The sequence below is a fragment of the Lepidochelys kempii genome, chromosome 8, assembly GCF_965140285.1.
Source record: "Lepidochelys kempii isolate rLepKem1 chromosome 8, rLepKem1.hap1, whole genome shotgun sequence".
Lineage (NCBI taxonomy): Eukaryota > Metazoa > Chordata > Testudines > Cheloniidae > Lepidochelys > Lepidochelys kempii.
This window is the reverse complement of record NC_136387.1, coordinates 65919249-65942484: the sequence shown is the minus strand read 5'-3', so window position 1 is coordinate 65942484 and position 23236 is coordinate 65919249. Positions and strand designations below refer to the sequence as shown.

General features: G+C 41.2%; 1 protein-coding gene across 7 annotated transcripts in view; it reads right to left on the bottom strand.

Annotated features, from left to right (window-relative positions):
* CAMSAP2 (calmodulin regulated spectrin associated protein family member 2) overlaps positions 1-23236 on the bottom strand; it is a 171284-nt gene that overhangs the window by 139530 nt on the left and 8518 nt on the right. For 6 of the 7 annotated variants that reach the window (XM_073356781.1, XM_073356785.1, XM_073356783.1 and 3 more), the window contains exon 2: positions 10818-11077. In XM_073356781.1, coding sequence (XP_073212882.1) covers positions 10818-11077 — 260 coding nt within the window. Of the gene's footprint in view, positions 1-10817; positions 11078-23236 lie in introns of those variants that run through there. The other variant, XM_073356787.1, reaches the window with a different exon arrangement.

Below are 23236 nucleotides of genomic sequence, written 5' to 3'. Positions count from 1 at the left end.
TCCAAGTGGTCTCTTTCCCGGTTCTTTGTTTAAATCGCTTGGTGGTGGCAGCATACTGTTCAAGAACAAGGCAAAGTCTGTACCTTGGGGAAGCTTTTAACCTAAGCTTGTAAGAATAAGCTTAGGGGATCTTTCATGCAGGTCCCAACATCTGTACCCTAAAGTTCAGAGTGGGGAAGGAACCTTAACAGGAGCCTAGGATTCACCTCTACGAGCTAAATCAAGTAGCAGTACAATTTGCCCATGCGACATTAGGGTTTTTATAATCGTTAAAAACTTGTATCCAACAAATTTAAATCCCTCCAGCACAACTCACTTTTTTTGTCCTCCTCTAGACAAAGCCTTAGGGTGTGTTAGATGTTGGAATGTATTTACTAATATCCTAGTTTAGAGACAAGGCAGGGTAGACTAATATATGCTGACCTGGTTGAGTTATGCCTGTCATAAGTTAGTTTTCACTTTCTGGTTCAATACTGCTTTGCTTGCCCATTTACAAGAAGATTAGAAAAATAACTATTTTCATTGAAATTTTAATTTCTTATAAAATCTTAAAACAAATCAATTTAGACACATGGCTCAATCTGTTCAGCAGCATCCAAGTAAAGAGGAAAGTATTACAGTACTGCAAAGTGTCTAAACATCTACACAACTGTATTTCTAAGCCAATTTCTCCAAGAAAGGCTCATTCACAATTTATATAAATTTCAAATTCAGACTTTCTGGAGATGCAATGTATTTCATATAAATGAAATTATTTTGGAACAGTTCCATTGTAATGCTATAATTTTATTTGAGTTTTTCCCTTCAAAGTAGACTGTCAAACACACAAAATCTTCTTTATTGAACTTGTACATGGCAGTATTTACAGTGCAGAAAAAAATATTTAGTTTAATCATTTTGTTCGGTGAGTATACAATGCATAACTTCAGCAAGAAACAGACCAAGAATATTCTGCTCTTCAAGTCCTTCTTCAGCATAATATAGAGACTTCAATATCCAAACTGATCTGTTTGACTGTTCATTTGAATATATATTATAGATGTTGAATTCTAATTAGATATTACTGCAACATTCATCCTAAATCAACTACTCACATTTACACATGACAGAAAACTGCAACACATTTTCTATACAAGACACAGACACATTCAGAACCATGCAGCAATGTCACACGGTAAAACGCCCGGGGGAGGGAGGGGCACAGAGGGCACTGCTCCCTTGAGGCAGAGGGCACCACCCCTTGCAGCTCCCATTGGCCAGGAACAGGGAACCACGGGATCAAAGTGAAAGCAGGCTAAGGGAGCAGCCTGACACACTGCCCTTTAGGATGTTCATTCACTTTACAAAAAGGAGACTGACTGCATTCCTAAATTAGGTGAGATGACATTTAAGTGACACTGCAAAGTCAGCAGAATTATACATGCTTGCTTACTATCCTTTTCAATCAAATAAGGATCTGACATGAAACATCTGTACTAAACAAAGAAACTACACGGAGAGAGGTAACAGCAGACTGAATTATCAGTGGTTAAGGTGGTGGATTCAACTCTGGAGAATCTAGCATGGGGTGGGCAAACTACGGGCCGAGGCCCGGATCTGGCCCATCAGGTGTCTAAAATAGAAATTAAGCAAAATGTGTAACAAATGCATTTTTTCAGCCTCAAAATATAATCCACTATCTTTAGCTATTCGAACGTGTGGTACATTAACTTCAGACACAGACTAGATCGACAGAACTCAAGTCTATTTTCACACACTAATCCTAGTTCATCGATCCACCATCTACCCCTTATTCTAATCCTTCCCTAAAAGCATTTCTCCCAAGATTGCCATACATGGTGAGTCAATAAGAAACAACCAGCTAGATTAACTAAGCCGTGAAGCATGTACACATCTTCAACTGAGTAACTTCACATTCTTGTGTGAGCCTTCATTCTTTCTCACCCCATTCAATCCCTCTAGTCAGAGACCTTTACTTGTCACATCACACTTAAAACTAGATTGTAAACTCTTCAAGCAGGAACCATGCCTTATTTTTCACTCCGTCAAATATCTGTTATGCTTTTTGATGCTGTAAAAATGAAACAAATTCAACAGCAATTTACACTGTTATATGAAACTCCAGGATCTGCAGCATGTAATTGCAAACTTACTGGGTGAGGGGTATATAACCCTTAGTGTCCTTTCCCAGGGAATGAGAAACAGATTCCTCTGACGAGGGGGAGAAAAGGGATGTCATTTCAAATGGAAACATTCTGTGAAGAGACCAAAATCTGCATTGGGCATAAATTTTCTTATTGGATTAGAGAGTTATAGACCCTAGCTACAGATACCAATACTGGCACATTCAAAGTTCCATTCCAGTTGGTAAACAAATGTAGTAATTTCTACATTGAAGTCTCCAGTGGTCAACATTTTAGCATACCAAAAGATAGTCTTAAATAAATCTAGATGGACTGTGTTGGGAGAATGGTTTTAAGCAGTTTTCTTCACAGAATGCACTTTTTAAAAAGGGTATTAAAAGAAGGTACGCGGCAACTAAATGGAGGATAACAAATATTAGAATGGTTGTTACAAAGCCTATTTATTTTAAAATCCAGCCTTGGTAAAACCAGCAGTATAGTATACAAATTGTGTGTGTTAATATCTTGCTTGGAGCTCAAAAGTATGCTAATTCAGAGAGAACCTTACCACCTTTTCCTAGCTATTAAAACACATTAAAAATGTAAAAATGATGGTTCTGTCTACTCTAGACATAAACAACCAATTTAAAAAATGAACAGTAGGTTAACAGGGGTTTGAATTGTTTTAATAGTATACAACCACTTACAAAATATAAAAAACTATGAACTAAATCTTATCATGAAAGGTAGTATAGAACACTGGAAATCAGGGAGTCCGGAGTTCTTATCCCAAGGCTTCAGCTCACTTGCTGTTGGTACCTTGTTTGATTCATTTAACCTCTACTTAGTTTTACAACCGCAAAAGTGGGACTACCCTTATAAGGATGTTGTGAGGATTAATGTTTGCAGAAGTGTTTACAGTTTTAAGTTAAAATATTTTATAAATCACTGTGCATATGTGAAAATTTGAGATTACTGTTGCAGTAAATAAAGAGCTGAGTAACTAAACAGTATCTTCCCAGATAAGGTCAAAATGTAGCCACCTTGTAAATACACTTATTAGAAGATACTTAATATGTTCTTCACATTCTTCGCTCCCATCTTCCTGTGTTTGAATGACTATACATAGAAACATTTGGAGACATGGCTCATTTTTTCTGAAGATAGGTGAAGTTAGATGCAGAGTATACTCTGGTCACAATTTTCTAGACTCCAGAATTTATTTTGAAGCCAAAATTGTCCACATTTCCCTATGCAGGAGGAAGACAGGTGGGAGGTGTTTCGAGATGATCCACTCTGTGTGGATCCTTTACTCCCTCCCCTGCAAAATGCCAGGCCTGCAGTAGTGGCACTTTGGGCTCTTTAACCTTTAACAAAACACATGCAATCTTGTCTCCCCTCTCTCCAGTGCATCTGCCCTGCACCTGGATGGACAATGGTTTAAGAATTTTTCTCTAAATCAGATACATGGGCAGATTCATATGAAAATTTTGCATTTTAAAAGTATTTGAAAACTCTCTTTCTATTTACCTGAGGAGATACACTATTATTTGACAGAACTGTAGAAAGTTACTAAGTCACATCGAGATGATTTGTAATACTGTAATATTGCATTATCACATAATTATGTTGTCACAAAAATGGCATCATATAATGATGCCACATCATGCTAGAATATCTTTTTCACATCCCTAGAACTCCTTCCTGGATGCAGAGAGCAAAGGAAGGGATCCTTACTATAGTCCCACCCAATGGTGTTCAATCCCTTCTCACCTAAAGGAAAGAGGTTAGTCAAATGAATCCAAATGGTTCCCATGCTACAATTCTGCTTTCTCACATTGCTCATTTTGCTCCAAACATGTAAACTGGATAATTTAGAGATTGTTCATGTCTAGGATCAGACACAGCAAGCGGAGGACCAGTCAAATATGTGAACCTGTAAAGGACTGCCCTGAGGTTTTTTCTCCCAGATGATGGGAGAACCTGACCACAACCCAGTTACTTGCAGTGGGTGGCTTCACCTGGTTCCTTACTACTTAGAATCATACTGTTAGAAGGGACTGCAGGGGTCATCTAGTCCAATCCCCTTCCAAAATGCAGAACTTGTTGTGGGTAAGCAAGCCAAGACAGATCGCTACCCAACCTCCTTTTGAGAGCCTCTAGTGAAGGAGCTTCCATAACCTCCCTAGGCAGTCTGTTCCATTGTCCTACTGCTCTTAAAGTTAGGAAGTTTTTCCTGAGATTTAATCTACATCTGCTATAATTTAATTTGAACCCATTGCCCTTTGTCCTGCCCTCTGTGCAAGAGATGACAACTTTTCCATTTTTTTTATGGAAGCCTTTCAAATTTTTGAAGACCACTATCCTGTCCCTCCTTAATCTCCTCTTTTCCAAACTAAATATACCCAGTTCCTTCAGCCTTTGCTCATATGACTTGCATTCCATCCCTCTTTGTTGCTCACTTCTGGATCCTTTCCAGTTTCTCTACATCCTTTCCATACATTGGTGACACTATAGCCCAGCTGAGGCCTAACCAGGGGCAAACAGAGCAGTACTATCACTTCCTGTGACCTGCATGCTATGCCTAAGTAAATGCAACCTAAAATTGCCTTTGCTTTTTTTGCAACAGCATTGCATTGCTGACTCCTGTGATACACCACCACTCCCAGATACTTCTCAACTGTGCTGCTGCCAAGCCAGTTATTCCTCCATTCTATATTTATGCATTTGGTTTTTCTTCCCGAAGTGTAGCACCTTACATTTGTCTTTGTTGAATTTCATTTTGTTGTCTATAGCCCAGTTTTCCAATTTATCAAAAACCCTCTGAATTTTAGCTTTATCCTCCAAAGTAGATTTCATCAGCATGCTCTCTATTCCCAAATCCAAGTAATCTGCTCCCGGGCCACCGCAGGTGGCAAGAGGGACCCCCTATGCTCCCAGGCCACTGTGGTCAGCAGGGGGACCCCAGCAGCTCCCAGCTGTGGTGGGTGGCAGGGAGGGGACCCCAGCAGCTTGGAGCCGCCAGCGGAGGGGGACCCTGGAGCTCCCAGCCCCTACCCCCCAGATTAAAGGGAAACAACTGAGAAAGCCCTTTTTTAAAACAATGGCAGCATTGGTGAGGCAAAAATGCAGCTCAATAAAGTTGTAGCCTACTACAGTACAAGAAAATATGTAGCTATTGTAAAGCAAAAACATCTAGAAAAAAAATTATGTATAACAAAGTTCCCATAGTCTACAATTATGAAATGTGGCATGCTTTCTGAAACCAGAAGAAAGGAAAAAATTCACTGAAGTTTAATATGACACGTTTCCTCAAACAAAACAAAATATACCCCTGACATGATCTCTCTGTGGAATAAAAAAAATCCCCTTACAAGTATTGTATTAATATAGACCTGAAGAATACTATGTTTTTCCTAGGAAAAAAATAAAGGCAAATACTATACATGTAAATAAACCAACCATTAAAGGGATCAAAACTAGAGAAAAGTCATGCTTAAGACTTTTTTGCAGAAGGCATTAAAAACAAAATGTCAATTTTCCTGTGATTTGTTCAACCAGTGGCTCTGCTTCCTGCTTTTAGTTCAACTGGTCAAAGACGATCATATAAATTAAACAAATGAACAAAAAAACTCCACTACATACAACAGAAGGCTCAGTTGGGTTTTAACTTCTTCCCTTTCTGCAGCTGTTCCCCCAATTAATTCTTTCTACCGTTGAAAACTGAACCAGGTCTAGCCTATTCTAACCTCTTCTGACTCAAATAGAGAAGAGCAACCACCACATGACTATTTCAAACACTTTTTGCACTAGAGCCCCTCTATCCTGGTGGAGGTGCATCACAGAAAACTGTTAAGAGAGAGGTGTTCTGAATTAAAGTCCAAGTTTATGGTGAGAGGTGACACAAAGAGTGTTGTAACAAGGAAAAAAGATTCCCATGCTCTCAAGCCTCCCACAGTTGAATTAATCTACTGCTCTAAGCACACATAGCTGAACATCTACCACTTTATACATTTCCTAGACACAAGCCCTTCCCTGCTTCTCATTAACATGAAAGCCTTATACCTATTTGGGACTTCAAAACAAAACCATTAAAACCTTAAAGTACTGACAAGATTTTTTTTCCCTAAGATTTGAAGAATCCAGGTAGGTGACCAGATAGATTTTTCTGTCCTCCAGGCTCCAGTCACTATGTCTGTAAACTGAACATTTATGGTGCTGAGATTACATTGAATGGGAGGGAGAGGATAGGAAGCACCATTCATGTAGAATGAACAAAGGCCACTGACAATTAGTTTAAACACTAATATTTATGTAAGCTCCCTCAAGACTGTTAAGACCCCTATCTTTGGCTACTAGAGTGGTTCTCAGAGGCTCTATCAAGCTGTGGACATTACAAATGTCTTGAATCATGTCAGTTGCATGGCAGGGTTCATTCTTTATTAGTTCGTTTACTATATGGAGGTGGTGTTCATTCCTTTTGTCCAGAATACTGGAGGTGTCTGAAATAACCATCTTTGGACTTTGTGGGAGTTCCAGAATTCAGTGCACTGTTCAAAACAGCCTGTTGTCTTGCACCACATAACTCACTCCTTACTTCAGAGGAAGTTACCCTGAGCAGGAAGAGAATGTCAGAACTATTTTCCGCCATAGTATTAAAGGGTTGAGGATGATTCCTTTAATTCAATGTTTGCAAAAAGGACAGATGAGTTTATTTGTTTTCAGGTCTCCGTTAGATAGAAAACTAGCCAACATAAAAATTACCTTTTTGATTTCTGAGAGAAGGAGGTTTCAAGTACCTTGTCTGTATCTATGGCTATTTTATTTATGTACTGATTTTTACAAATACATCTGCCACACTTTTATGTAATTTTAGAAGTACAAAATATAATAAACCCAATCCATAGAGCCCTGCAAATCTGCAGGGAGCAGTTTTATATCCGTGGACCATTTCTGAGGATAGCAGGGCAGATGCAGATAACAATTTTGTATCCGTGCAGGGCTCTGACTTGGGTAAGAGCCAGGCATGCAGCTGTGAGGAATCACAGTGCAGACCCTCCACCTGCCCTGGGTGGGAAGCCTAGTGGGCAGGGACATGGGCTGGGGGCTGCTCAGGTCCCCTGATCAGGACAGGTGGAGGGTCTGCTACACAGCTCCCCACAGCTGCCTGCCCAGCTCTTACTGTGGCTGGGCTGTGGCTCCAAGCCCCCTCCCCACCGGAGCGTCACACTGGCAGCTATGGGCGAGCTTGGGTCCCTCCACCTGCCCTGGGCATGGGGCCCGAGCAACCCCAGCCTGTGTCCCTGCCTCCCAGCAGTGCAGAATTTTGAGCACAGGTATTGTGTGCTTGTTGTGATCCAGGTCACTGAGAAAGCAGGCAGTAGGCTTCTACAATAAAGTCTCTAGGTTGCTTTCAATATAGAACTCCTGGACCATCTAGTCCAGTATCCTGTCCAAAGGTGACCAGCACCAGATTTTTCTGAATGGACAAAACACTCCATAATGAGTGAACTGCACAAAAGGAGAAGTCTGTTGCTTATCCCAGTCAGATAGTTGCTCATGTATGCTCTAGGGAAGGGGTTCTCAACCTTTTTCTTTCTGAGGCCCCCCCGTCCCATGCTATAAAAACTCCATGGCTCACCAACTGTTTTTCTCCATATAAAAGCCAGGGCTGGCATTACGGGGTAGGAAGCAGGGAAATTACCTAGGCCCCCTGCTACAGGAGGCACTGGGAAACTAAGTTGGTCAGGCTTCAGCTTCAGCCCCAGGTGTTGGAGCTTCAGCTTTCTGCCCTAGGCCCAAGCAAGTCTAATGCTGGCCCTCCTTGGAAGACCTCCTGAAACCTGCTCACAGCCCTCCAGGGGGCCCCAAAGCCCTGGTTGAGAATCACTGCTCTAAGGTATGAGGGTTTACATCCCTCGTATGTTCTGTCATGAAATTTTGAATGTTCTCATTATCCATATACAGGTCTACAATCTGTCACCCTAAACTCCTCTTGGCCTCAGCAATATCTTGCTATGTATACATTGCGTTAAAAAAAGAAGTTTTAAATATGTTGCCTTTCATTTCATTAAGATGCCCCCTTGTTCTTTGATTAGCCTTTGTTTTTTATTTTATTAAGAGAAATCAACAATGTCAACATGGAGTGAAGAAAACAAATCAACTGCATTCAATGTTCATTTTGTTCAGGAAAAAACCTGGCTAAATCCTTATCTTACTACAACCTGTGGAACACTGGTCTTCAAAACAGAGCGCTCTACAAGGTTGAAGGGAGTTATCCATTTTTTTAAAAAAAAAAACCCTGAAGCCGCTTTGAGGAATTTAGTTCTGTGCATTTTTTAAAGTAAGTAATAGGCCTAAATATTTGCTAGCAATATAAACATGATGCAGATTAAGTCATGTTAACTGCTTGCTCATAATCTCACACTTTAGAATAAAAATTTTTTTTAGCAACTTGGGTTTCTAACAAATTTATTGTGTAGATTTATTTCTATTCCCAGACCAGTGCTGCAGAACTGCTCAGACCACAACAACTACCAAATGTAGTGCTGAGCAGATTTCAGAAAGTAGATTCCAAGTGAAAGAGATCCAGGAAAAATTGAAGCTGTAGGTTCAGCTATTGGGCTGATGACTTAAGTCATTTTCTTCACTATGCATCTAGAAATAGGAATTATGAAAAACAAAAGAGAAGGTTCCTTGTAGCAAATCTGCTCTATAAGTAGAGGGAGAGAAACAGAACCAACCTGTAGATTATCTTCGCTAGATCTATGGGCTGGAGGCAAAATCCTAGTCCCAGTGAAGTTAAGGGGAGTTTTGCAATGGACTTCACAGGGGCCAGGATTTCATTTAGGGAGTCCACAAATCCTACAAGGCATGGGCTGTGTTTACTCATTTATATAGCTTCTAGCACACTGATTGGGGCATGGTCACTAGTGGAATACAAATAAAGCAAAATGTCTCCAGCAGCTCAACTTTATGTATTGAAGTCACATTGTGATTATTTCTTTAATAGAGTTGCTTCTAAATTATCTTTTGTAGTGGACAGCCATGCTTCATCTCTCATTACTGTATTTTTAATATGTTGCATAACCAACCAACAGCAACTCCTTTCTCTCAGTCATATGTAAACAAATCCAGTGACAGAATAAGGTTTTAATATAATTATCTAAATGTATCCATTCTCCACAGGTGAGTGTATATACAAACACAGTTCTCACAAATCAAATTTTTTAAAAAAGGCTGTCTTCAGACTATAGTAACTGTTGGAACCAAAAGCCTTTGGTGAGCCTGGCTTTAATTAGTATTGTAGTTTGTATTAGGTACAGAACTAAATATTGACAATATCTGTTAACAGTTGTACCATTGGTTTGTTCACTGGAATGTTTTATACAGATTAAGTAACTCATAGGAATACTATGTATTGTTGTATTGGACTATGACATTCTGTTATGTCATTGAGAATTTTCTTTTTAAAAGGATCTCAATACTGTTTTAAAAACCACTAAAGAAAAACAGAGGAAAATTCCACTTGTTCAGGGCAGATTAGTAAAATTGATATCAGGGTGAACCTACTGGATTTAATCCAAACTCTGAACTTTGCCCTTCAAGACACTAGAGGTTGAAGAGTTGGAAAAAGGCAGTATTTCCTTTCATACACAAAATCACAGTAACATACCTACAAAGGCAGCTGTGACAAGGTACAAAGCACACCAGCTTCTTCTCCCCTTCCAAAGATAACTATTTAAATTGTAGCTCTTAAGCCTGATTAGGTGTCACTCAACATCCCTAAAAAAATCATCTTCATGTTACAAGTTAGTCTATAGGAATATTTTCCCAGAGTCATCCAGTCACAGATGTTCCTGAGAAATCCCTTATGCTAGCTGCTGAAGCACTTCCAGTATTGCTTGTACTTTCTACTGCAGTATTTTTTGGAACACCTCTGTAATAGGAAGGTCTAGGGTACACCCAACTCAGAGGAATTTGACAGACTAATGGTAACATTTACATTTTCATCTTATTTCCTCTATTTCAGAAATGACTAAGAGATAAAAGCCCAAGACCAGAAGTTATTCTTGACAAAAACTTTTTGTAGTATTCAGAGAATAAGCCACTCTGGGTGGAATCCTCACCCAGTGAAGTCAATGGCAAAACTGCCATGGACTTCAATAAAGGAAAGATTTCACCTTCTGCCTTTAAAGTCAACTTCCCATTTTAAGCTATATCAAGCTGTATTTCAATATATTTTTACAAAGTGAAAAGTTACAGCTGACCATGTTAATAAAGTTAAAATTTATATAAAACCTACAAATTTATAGAACTATTAAGTATTCCACAGTCAATAAGTTATGAGCTATTCTTTAGAGGTATAGAGAACTGGTGAAGAGGAAAGGGAATGCACAGACACAGAAAAGTGCTATTAGAACAGAAACACAGATGAAATGACACTTGAATTGTAGGAGGAAAATGTGTTTTGTTTTGGTATCTGAAAGAATTTCAAAGATGTGATCTCAAAATTTTGGAATCCTCCCTTACTCCCCATTTTGAAAGGGTGAGGCAAGGGGGAGTCTTTAACCCTCCCACAAGTTAACTGAATATAGTTCTTGAGATAAAAGTAATGATGAGACTTAAGTCAAACATAAATAATTATACTGCTATTAGGAGCACCAAGGAAAAAAATACAGAAGCCACACTCACCATCTGAATGGGTTTCTTGTGCAGATCTCTTTCTGTTACCAACTTCTCTTGATCAGTGACATAAAGACCTTTCTGTGCCAAGGCCTGTATAACAGCATCATGACCCAAAAGTGGTTTTGCAGCGTCACTCTTGAGAATAAGACTTCCAGCACGACAGTAGAGTTCAGCAGATAGCAGTAAGTTAACAACAGGTGGTTTAATGTGTTCCTGGTCATACTGGTCTGTGTAAAATGGTTCTCGCAATTCCTCTGGAACATTTTCTGCAAGAATCAAAAGATATAATCAGATAAACAACACTTCACAGTACTAGGAAAGGTACCGAATCCATACACACTTTACATAAAAGTTGTTAGCTAGGAAGTATCCCTTTTTATATAATTATTTCTACATTATTTTAAACACATCTATGGGGAACCCCATTACAGAATAAGAATTGAACAATACAGTGAGAAGTGAAAGTTACTTATAAATGTAATATTGTTAAACAAAATTTGGCCACAGGTATTAGCATGGGGAGAAAACCCAGTGGTTTTACATTGCAAAGCACAACATGGCCAAGATGTGGTTTTAAAGCAGCATTAATTCAAAATGTCTTGGCTTTTCCAAGTTTATGGCCAAACCTTCTTTCTTTTCGTGTCATATTTCATAGCTCAAGCCACAAAGTCAAAATGATGTCAGTCAGCTGTGATTCAACACAATCTGTCTCATTCCAGAATTTTATGGAAATAGAATAATAATACATTCTAGTGTACATAAAACTTCTGGAGAAAAAAGAGCCATACCCTTTTGCTGAAATATGTAAACGCTGTCTCAGGAAGTGTGTGTAACTGACTTCCTTTTAACAGAGTGCATTTCTCTTGCCAATGAATGGCTGCAGAGCCAACAAAAAGCTACACAAGAATTTGTCAAACTATGCTGAGATTTTCACACAAAATTGGCACAATGCTGTCTATCACAAGCTTTACAGGAAAAGCCATGACAACTTTCCCAAGTACCATACACCAGTTATTACAGATGCATCATTCATGAAAGACATAAGATGTACGAATCAAAAAATAGCCCATTTAGAAGTATACCTGAACAGCTATAAAAATTCAAAACGACATTACATCAAATAAAATAATATTGGCACTAATGTCAGATAGGACTTAGATCTTGCCTCAGGATTTCCACTCCCATACGTAAAAAAGCATTACAATGGCATTTGGTGATCGTCTATTCTTAGAAGTGCAATCTCAGTCACCCCAAAGCATGCTAGACTGGTATCATTTGTGGGACAAGACACCATATGTCCAGTCTTTGGGCTGGAGTTTCAGTGCCCATTCACTTGTGACAGGGAAGGGAGAAACAAGAGCCAAGGGCCAAGAAGAAACAGCAAGGAAAACTGCAGGCTCTTTCTAGCTTATGTGACAGGATAGGAAAGACCTGACTAGGAGTCTGAAGCACCTGTCATTATCCACTGTTGGAAGACAGGATACTGGTCTGGTTGTCTGGCTATGCCGAAAGAATGACACGAGACATTAGATATGGGTTTAATCAGGCCGCACCTTAACTATTAGATGTCTGGGACTAACCTGGTGGATAAAATGTGCAGTGCAAGTGAAAACCCCCACAATTCACCAGGGAAGGGGGGCATGAGTGCTTTTTTCAGCCCCACCCCACCTTTCCGTTCATGTCCCTCCAGCAGATCCTCTACCAGGACACTCCAATTCCAGCCAATTCCACTTAAAGTCCAGGGTGGTGAATGGACCACTGGTCTGACCCAGTATGGCCATACTTCTATTCTTAATCCACACAGAGGATGGGAGGGAGGTGGGAACAACAGAATATCATGGGATCATCTTTTCATTGATAACATCAAGTCAAAGTGCTTCCTTAATTTAGCTTTTAAAGAACTACCTTTCTTTTATCAATTGGTTGTGGGAGGAGATAAGGGGAATAGAAGCCTGATGTTTTTTCTAGGTTTTTAAACAAAATGTGTACCTAAATGCCTCCCTCAGTCCCCCACCAAGATAAAGGTAATGTTGGATGAGATGTTGCTTCTGATTTGCAGATTCAATATATCAAGAAGGAAGAGAGACTTTTCTAATTTAATAAATAGAAAAAAGTTACCATTAGCCTAAGTTTGGCTAGGAGTCTGACATCTTAGGCTTAAAATGCAGATCATAATGTTTTGTCTGCAAAACTAATTGATGCCCTTTAAATCCACTGGCAAACAAAAGTTACCTCTTCACAATTAAACAATTTATCTGCTGGCTTTCCCAATTTTAATCTAACTATTATCTTGCAAAAAAAATAAGTGTTTTTTATGCCTTAAAAGATAAGTCTCAGACCTACACTTCTAGAAATGATTTTGTACAATACTGATGTCTGAACATTTCATACATAGCACAATGAATCCTATTTGACTGAAGCCTCAGTTTAACTGTATACATTAGTTTAGTGGATTTTGAGCCATAAGTTTCAAACATGAAACAATATAAAAAGGGTCCTTACTACTCGTGCTGTGACTAGTTTGACGTGTTAGTGAACAAATACTGTAAGATAATCAAAAACCAAAACTGAAGTTCATCACATCTTCAACTAAAACCCTCTACAGGAAAATGAGAGGATGCCATATGCATTTCTAGCTGGTTTGCTACTCTTTTTATCAAATGAAGGAAGTTTAGTTGCTATGTCATACATTTCTACTGATTATTCTCTGATCACGTGCCCTAAAATGAATCTTAATATATTTAAGCTGTCAAGGAACTTATCACCTTTACAAAATACCAAGTGAACTGTAAACTTTTACAGTTACTCTGATACCAATCTGAAATTTTAGGAATATTCATAGTTCAACACACACTGACAAACTATGTATGTTGATATGTGACAAACACTTCAGTAGCCATTTTGTAAAATAACTGCAATAACATTTCCTAACTCTTACCTCCACAAGCATGTGTTCTACTCCTATACTGCCACATACACCAGGAAATCCTTCCCTTGGACCCTCTACACATGGGTTCTCAGCTTAGATAACTTGTGAGGGAGGCAGAGGTGGTTGTCACAAATACCATGCCCTTCTTGTATTGCTAACTGGATAGACAGTCCCAGTATGGAACATGTTGAGAGCCACTACTGTACACCATGAAGCCTCCCTCACCACCTACAGATACATCAAACACTTGTTTCCTCACAGTCCTACACAGGACCTTCCAATTTGCTATTAAAAAAGCATTTACTCTACAACTAAGCAACCGAATAACCAGTTCCATTTATTCCTTCCACATGCCTCCTGCCTCCAGCTCTCTCGTCGTAATCCTTCTTTCCGTGTCTGTATATAGCCCATTTAAACTTTAAGCTCTTCTGAGAGAGAAACCTGTCCCATTCTGACAGGTTTCAGAGGAACAGCCGTGTTAGTCTGTATTCGCAAAAAGAAAAGGAGTACTTGTGGCACCTTAGAGACTAACCAATTTATTTGAGCATGAGCTTTCGTGAGCTACAGCTCACTTCATCAGACGTTTACCGTGGAAACTGCAGCAGACTTTATATACACACAGAAATCATGAAACAATACCTCCTCCCACCCCACTGTCCTGCTGGTAATAGCTTATCTAAAGTGATCAACAGGTGGGCCATTTCCAGCACAAATCCAGGTTTTCTCACCCTCCACCCCCCCACACAAATTCACTCTCCTGCTGGTGCTAGCCCATCCAAAGTGACAACTCTTTACATAATCAAGTCGGGCTATTTCCTGCATAGATCAAGGTTTTCTCACATCCCCCCCACCCCCATACACACACAAACTCACTCTCCTGCTGGTAATAGCTCATCTAAACTGACCATTCTCCAGGTTTAAATCCAAGTTAAACCAGAACATCTGGGGGGGGGGGGTAGGAAAAAACAAGAGGAAACAGGCTACCTTGCATAATGACTTAGCCACTCCCAGTCTCTATTTAAGCCTAAATTAATAGTATCCAATTTGCAAATGAATTCCAATTCAGCAGTTTCTCGCTGGAGTCTGGATTTGAAGTTTTTTTGTTTTAAGATAGCGACCTTCATGTCTGTGATTGCGTGACCAGAGAGATTGAAGTGTTCTCCGACTGGTTTATGAATGTTATAATTCTTGACATCTGATTTGTGTCCATTTATTCTTTTACGTAGAGACTGTCCAGTTTGACCAATGTACATGGCAGAGGGGCATTGCTGGCACATGATGGCATAGATCACATTGGTGGATGTGCAGGTGAACGAGCCTCTGATAGTGTGGCTGATGTTATTAGGCCCTGTGATGGTGTCCCCTGAATAGATATGTGGGCACAATTGGCAACGGGCTTTGTTGCAAGGATAAGTTCCTGGGTTAGTGGTTCTGTTGTGTGGTATGTGGTTGTTGGTGAGTATTTGCTTCAGGTTGCGGGGCTGTCTGTAGGCAAGGACTGGCCTGTCTCCCAAGACTTGTGAGAGTGTTGGGTCATCCTTTAGGATAGGTTGTAGATCCTTAATAATGCGTTGGAGGGGTTTTAGTTGGGGGCTGAAGGTGACGGCTAGTGGCGTTCTGTTATTTTCTTTGTTAGGCCTGTCCTGTAGTAGGTAACTTCTGGGAACTCTTCTGGCTCTATCAATCTGTTTCTTTACTTCTGCAGGTGGGTATTGTAGTTGTAAGAAAGCTTGACAGAGATCTTGTAGGTGTTTGTCTCTGTCTGAGGGGTTGGAGCAAATGCGGTTGTATCGCAGAGCTTGGCTGTAGACGATGGATCGTGTGGTGTGGTCAGGGTGAAAGCTGGAGGCATGCAGGTAGGAATAGCGGTCAGTAGGTTTACGGTATAGGGTGGTGTTTATGTGGCCATTGTTTATTAGCACTGTAGTGTCCAGGAAGTGGATCTCTTGTGTGGACTGGACCAGGCTGAGGTTGGTGGTGGGATGGAAATTGTTGAAATCATGGTGGAATTCCTCAAGGGCTTCTTTTCCATGGGTCCAGATGATGAAGATGTCATCAATATAGCACAAGTAGAGTAGGGGCTTTAGGGGACGAGAGCTGAGGAAGCGTTGTTCTAAATCAGCCATAAAAATGTTGGCATACTGTGGGGCCATGCGGGTACCCATAGCAGTGCCGCTGATCTGAAGGTATACATTGTCCCCAAATGTGAAATAGTTATGGGTAAGGACAAAGTCACAAAGTTCAGCCACCAGGTTAGCCGTGACATTATCGGGGATAGTGTTCTTGACGGCTTGTAGTCCATCTTTGTGTGGAATGTTGGTGTAGAGGGCTTCTACATCCATAGTAGCCAGGATGGTGTTATCAGGAAGATCACCGATGGACTGAAGTTTCCTCAGGAAGTCAGTGGTGTCTCGAAGGTAGCTGGGAGTGCTGGTAGCGTAGGGCCTCCTCCTCAGGCCCTACGCTACCAGCACTCCCAGCTACCTTCGAGACACCACTGACTTCCTGAGGAAACTTCAATCCATCGGTGATCTTCCTGATAACACCATCCTGGCTACTATGGATGTAGAAGCCCTCTACACCAACATTCCACACAAAGATGGACTACAAGCCGTCAAGAACACTATCCCCGATAATGTCACGGCTAACCTGGTGGCTGAACTTTGTGACTTTGTCCTTACCCATAACTATTTCACATTTGGGGACAATGTATACCTTCAGATCAGCGGCACTGCTATGGGTACCCGCATGGCCCCACAGTATGCCAACATTTTTATGGCTGATTTAGAACAACGCTTCCTCAGCTCTCGTCCCCTAAAGCCCCTACTCTACTTGCGCTATATTGATGACATCTTCATCATCTGGACCCATGGAAAAGAAGCCCTTGAGGAATTCCACCATGATTTCAACAATTTCCATCCCACCACCAACCTCAGCCTGGTCCAGTCCACACAAGAGATCCACTTCCTGGACACTACAGTGCTAATAAACAATGGCCACATAAACACCACCCTATACCGTAAACCTACTGACTGCTATTCCTACCTGCATGCCTCCAGCTTTCACCCTGACCACACCACACGATCCATCGTCTACAGCCAAGCTCTGCGATACAACCGCATTTGCTCCAACCCCTCAGACAGAGACAAACACCTACAAGATCTCTGTCAAGCTTTCTTACAACTACAATACCCACCTGCAGAAGTAAAGAAACAGATTGATAGAGCCAGAAGAGTTTCCAGAAGTTACCTACTACAGGACAGGCCTAACAAAGAAAATAACAGAACGCCACTAGCCGTCACCTTCAGCCCCCAACTAAAACCCCTCCAACGCATTATTAAGGATCTACAACCTATCCTAAAGGATGACCCAACACTCTCACAAGTCTTGGGAGACAGGCCAGTCCTTGCCTACAGACAGCCCCGCAACCTGAAGCAAATACTCACCAACAACCACATACCACACAACAGAACCACTAACCCAGGAACTTATCCTTGCAACAAAGCCCGTTGCCAATTGTGCCCACATATCTATTCAGGGGACACCATCACAGGGCCTAATAACATCAGCCACACTATCAGAGGCTCGTTCACCTGCACATCCACCAATGTGATCTATGCCATCATGTGCCAGCAATGCCCCTCTGCCATGTACATTGGTCAAACTGGACAGTCTCTACGTAAAAGAATAAATGGACACAAATCAGATGTCAAGAATTATAACATTCATAAACCAGTCGGAGAACACTTCAATCTCTCTGGTCACGCAATCACAGACATGAAGGTCGCTATCTTAAAACAAAAAAACTTCAAATCCAGACTCCAGCGAGAAACTGCTGAATTGGAATTCATTTGCAAATTGGATACTATTAATTTAGGCTTAAATAGAGACTGGGAGTGGCTAAGTCATTATGCAAGGTAGCCTGTTTCCTCTTGTTTTTTCCTACCCCCCCCCCCCAGATGTTCTGGTTTAACTTGGATTTAAACCTGGAGAATGGTCAGTTTAGATGAGTTATTACCAGCAGGAGAGTGAGTTTGTGTGTGTATGGGGGTGGGGGGGATGTGAGAAAACCTTGATCTATGCAGGAAATAGCCCGACTTGATTATGTAAAGAGTTGTCACTTTGGATGGGCTAGCACCAGCAGGAGAGTGAATTTGTGTGGGGGGGTGGAGGGTGAGAAAACCTGGATTTGTGCTGGAAATGGCCCACCTGTTGATCACTTTAGATAAGCTATTACCAGCAGGACAGTGGGGTGGGAGGAGGTATTGTTTTATGATTTCTGTGTGTATATAAAGTCTGCTGCAGTTTCCACGGTAAACATCTGATGAAGTGAGCTGTAGCTCACGAAAGCTCATGCTCAAATAAATTGGTTAGTCTCTAAGGTGCCACAAGTACTCCTTTTCTTTCTGTCCCATTCTGTGTCAGCAGAACACCTAACATTTTGGGCACTGTACAAATAAGGCAATAAAATAGTAACACAGTAATAAGCAAGAACATAATTCAAGATATCCTCTAGACTGGTGCATGCAAGAGACCATTACACATGGCAAAAGGAACAAGACTGTCATAAGTTTTATGCTTCTATCCAGGCACCAGTCTGGAGTCACTACTGGAGATTAACTAACAGGAGAAGCCAGAATATGCAAGGATGACAGAATATGCAAGGATGACAGAACTTGAAATACGGGATACAGAAGATTATTATGTTACTATACCAACCTTTGTACTTTTGTAATACTGAAAATCTTGAAGTGTTTTACAAATACCCAAGACCAATGAAATTTATCTATTGTATCCATTTTATTGAGATATATATAAAAAGAGAGCTACATTTCCAAAGTAGTCTAATTTTAGGGAAGAAACTTTAGCAACTACAGTCTGATTTTGAGAAGAAAATCCCTGCCAGTTGAAGTCAGTGGGTACACTGGGCATTGAGCTACTCTGGGAGAGCAGGGATGGGGTGGGGACACTATGGATGAAATTCTGACCTCACTGAAGTCAACAGCAAAACTCTTATTGACTTCAGTGGGCCAGGATTTTACTCCAGATGTTGAAAGCTGGACTCTGTGTGCTGCCTCCGCAGCTCCATTGGCCAGGAACCACAGCCAATGGGAGCTGCAGGGGCAGTGCCTGCAGGCGGAGGCAGTGCGCAGAGGTGCCTGGCTATGCCTCTGCCTAGGATCTGAGAGATGGGGATGTTACCGCTTCCGGGGAGCCCCGCAGGTAAGCACTGCTCAGAGCCTGCCCCACCCCCACCCCATACCCTTGCCCCATTCCACTCCCAAAGTCTGCTGCGGTGGCCCAAGACTGCCCCAAGGGCTACCTGAGCTGCCCCTGAGCAAGGCGCACCAGCCACTGCAGAAATCAAGAAAAGTCACTGAATCCGTGACTTCTGTGACAAACTTGCACCCTTACCTAGAACAATAAATGATAGGAAAAGGTGAAAAAGGGAGACAGACTGAATTAGTCTACATGAAAAGACCTACTGATATAACTCAAGGACTGTATGGAGATCATGTCTGGTAAACAAGAGAAGTGTGCAGACCAGAAATCAGTGAACCACAGCTGGTGCATCAGAAGTCAGACTTAATTGGTGGACAAAATAAGGAGGGGATGGGCTATTCCACCCATCATTCCCTTTTGAGGTTCCAAAACACAAACAAACAAAAAACCTTGGGGAGAAAACATGTAGGGACAGATGCAAACACTGGGCAAACTCGACAAGACAAGGTGGAGGACCAAGCTTCACCATCATGGCTGCCACCTCCACCAACTCCTAGGACCCTGAAATCCAATCCCTGATCCTGAAAAATATCCTGGCCACACCAGGCATAAGAGGAAGGACCTAAATGACACCTCCAGCAACTCCAGCTAAATCTCAGCCACTATCTGGGATGTAAGACTGTCTCCCCTTCTCCCTCACTCCTATGTGGTCCTTTTCCTACCCCACCTTATTTTGTCTCCTTCCTCTCACTTTTTTTTTTTACCCCTGTCTAATAAAAGTCTGGTTTAGCCAGTCAACCCAGAATAATTTGCAACACTGCTATAAACCTGTCACCGAAGAGCAGCTAAAACCAATGCCCTACAAAGCTCACTGCTGGTAAAAGTTAGCCAGATCTTGGACAGATTTCAGAGTAGCAGCTGTGTTAGTCTGTATTCGCAAAAAGAAAAGGAGTACTTGTGGCACCTTAGAGACTCACAAATTTATTTGAGCATAAGCTTTTGTGAGCTACAGCTCACTTCATCGGATGCATTCCAGATCTTGGAGTGACTGATAAGACTATGTGCTGTGCCTGTATTTTCCCCAGCAGTGAGGTTGTAAGGTGAGTCAACACCAGAGACAGAAACTGTATTTTCTACCTTTGCTGGTCTTCTCTTTCCCTTCATGTGTTTGCCTTGTTTTTCCTTTTAGGAAATGGAATAGGACTTTAACAACAACAGCTCCAGCCCATCTTAGCTAACTTCTTCCCCCCCACAAACAAGGACAGTTATTTAAAAGACTGTCAGGATTTTTTTCTTTGCCTTCGTCTAAAAACTTTCACCAGGGAAAGGGAACAAGGAATGTTGTTAAAATAAAGATCTTACTTAATATTTTACATTTCAAAGGTTTTCTCTGTTTTTCCTTTTTTTCTGTACCTTAAATATTCTTATAATCTTTTAATAAAAGGTGTGTTTGCCATGGTACTAAGCAGGCAGAGATCTCTGTATACCAAACCTCGAACCTTGTTTAAAACTGTTTAATGTTGGACAGTAACGTGGTCACGTTAATATCTTTGACCCCACATGCTCCATTTAAATTAATGCAACACAATTTTGAGGCTTACGGCTAAATTATTCCACAGGAACTCTGTCTAATCTAGATTTTCCTCATTTGTTTCTGTCTACAACAGAACTAGTTGCAATAAAAAAGAAAAAGAAACCAAACCACACACACCCCAACCACATTTTCCCCTGGCATAACAACAGTGTCTTGACACGAAGACCTGTTCAAAATTTTGGTTGGTTTAGTGCTCGCTCATTTGCTTTCTATAACAAAATGTTGAAGAGCTTTTCCATCTACTTTACTGACAAGGTTGACTGGATCAGACTTTTGTTCAGAGCTATGAGTTCACTGTCCGATAAAGAGGTAGGAATCCATCGAGCTCTCTGGTGGAATTTCATCCACTGAGCTCTTCAGCATCTTAGGTCTTTGGGGAATTGCACTTAGAGATCTGTGAATTGGACCCTTACTATTCATGGCATGAGAAACTCATTATTGATAGTACTTATGAGTACTTCTTTCCAAGTCAGGATGCTAGCCACATAGTAACATGGCCACTTACTGTTACCCTCACAACTTATTGCTTCCAACCTAAGGAAGAAGAAAAGGAGTACTTGTGGCACCTTAGAGACTAACCTATTTATTTGACCATGAGCTTTCGTGAGCTACAGCTCACTTCATCGGATGCATACCGTGGAAACTGCAGCAGACATTATATACACACAGAGATCATGAAACAATACCTCCTCCCACCCCACTGTCCTGCTGGTAATAGCTTATCTAAAGTGATCATCAAGTTGGGCCATATCCAGCACAAATCCAGGTTTTCTCAACCCCCCCCCATACCCCATATGGGGGTGGGGGGTTGAGAAAACCTGGATTTGTGCTGGAAATGGCCCACCTTGATTATCATGCACATTGTAGGGAGAGCGGTCACTTTGGATGAGCTATTACCAGCAGGATAGTGAGTTGTGTGTGTGGTTTTTGGAGGGGGGTGAGGGGGTGAGAGAACCTGGATTTGTGCAGGAAATGGCTCACCTTGATTATCATGCACATTGTGAAGAGAGTTGTCACTCTGGATGGGCTATTATCAGCAGGAGAGTGAGTTTGTGTGGGGGGGGCGGAGGGTGAGAAAACCTGGATTTGTGCTGGAAATGGCCCAACTTGATGATCACTTTAGATAAGCTATTACCAGCAGGACAGTGGGGTGGGAGGAGGTATTGTTTCATGATCTCTGTGTGTATATAATGTCTGCTGCAGTTTCCATGGTATGCATCCGATCAAGTGAGCTGTAGCTCACGAAAGCTCATGCTCAAATAAATAGGTTAGTCTCTAAGGTGCCACAAGTACTCCTTTTCTTTTTGCGAATACAGACTAACACGGCTGTTACTCTGAAACCTAAGGAAGGTTACTGAAAGAGTGAAGTTAAAAACAGCTGTACTCACGTCACCTCACGTCAATCCGTTTTCAAGCGAGGGCATCATACAGAAAAAAGATGATTCTATGAACTCTTTTTAATGACTATATCCTTGTTGATTACTAGACAATCAGTCTTCAGTAGAAATGACCATCTTGCTTGTGGACTTTTGTGATAGTGGCCCTTTAGTAAATCAATCCTTTCTAAGAGAAATCCTACACCTTTACATGACCGTGAAGTAGAAAAGCATGTATTGGTTTCTACTGGCCTCTGTGCTGTCCCTGTTGCTGTTCAGGTATATAATTACAGCTGCTAGGAAAGACTATGAAATGTTGTGACCTTCATCATCACCAATATATAAATGACACTCAGATTTTTATCTCCCTTTTGTCAAACTTATATGGCAGTTTCTGCACCTTCTAAGAACTAACAGAGGTGAGAAAGCAGATGGAGGGAAACTAGCTCAGACTCAGTTCTGATAAGACAGAAGTGAAACAATAGAGGGAAGCATCTGGAGGAGTGGGCCAGACCGGCAAGTTTACTTTCCCAAAACATTTGTAGTTTCAAGGTCATACTGGATCCACTGCCTTTTATTTATGGTTGGTCAAGAGACTAAGATCACGGTCTCTGACAAGAACCTCTAAATAGTGAGCCATGGCTTTCAATCAATTCAGCCTTCAGGTTACAATACTGTACAATCAAAAGAGGTTATCCTTGAAAGAGTACCCTGAAGCTGCAACTAGTATAAACCTGACTGATGCAAGCTACTATATGCCCACAATATCAATATTCTGTACTCTGCATGGCTTCTTATTCAACTATGAGGGCAATTTAATATATTGATTAGAATCTATGAAGCGCTGAATGGCCTGGGAGCCAGTTATCTAAGAGATCAACTCCTGTGTCTTGATGCAGAAGTTACTTGTCCTTGTCCACTAGGATCATTCTCACCCTTCACTCTTTAGGTTAAACTTTAAGGCTGGGGGCAAAGTGGATATAGTGTACTTAGATTTTCAGAAAGCCTTTGACAAGATCCCTCACCAAAGGCTCTTACACAAAGTAAGCTGTCACGGGATAAGAGGGAAGGTGCTCTCATGGATTGGTAACTGGTTAAAAGATAGGAAACAAAGGGTAGGTGTCTCTGGTCAGTTTTCAGAATCGAGAGAGGTAAAGAGTGGTGTCCCCCAAGGGTCTGTTCTGGGACCAGTCCTATTCGACATATTCATAAATGATCTGGAAAAAGGGGTAAACAGTGAGGTGGCAAAATTTGCAGATGATACAAAATTACTAAAGATAGTTAAGACCCAGGCAGACTGTGA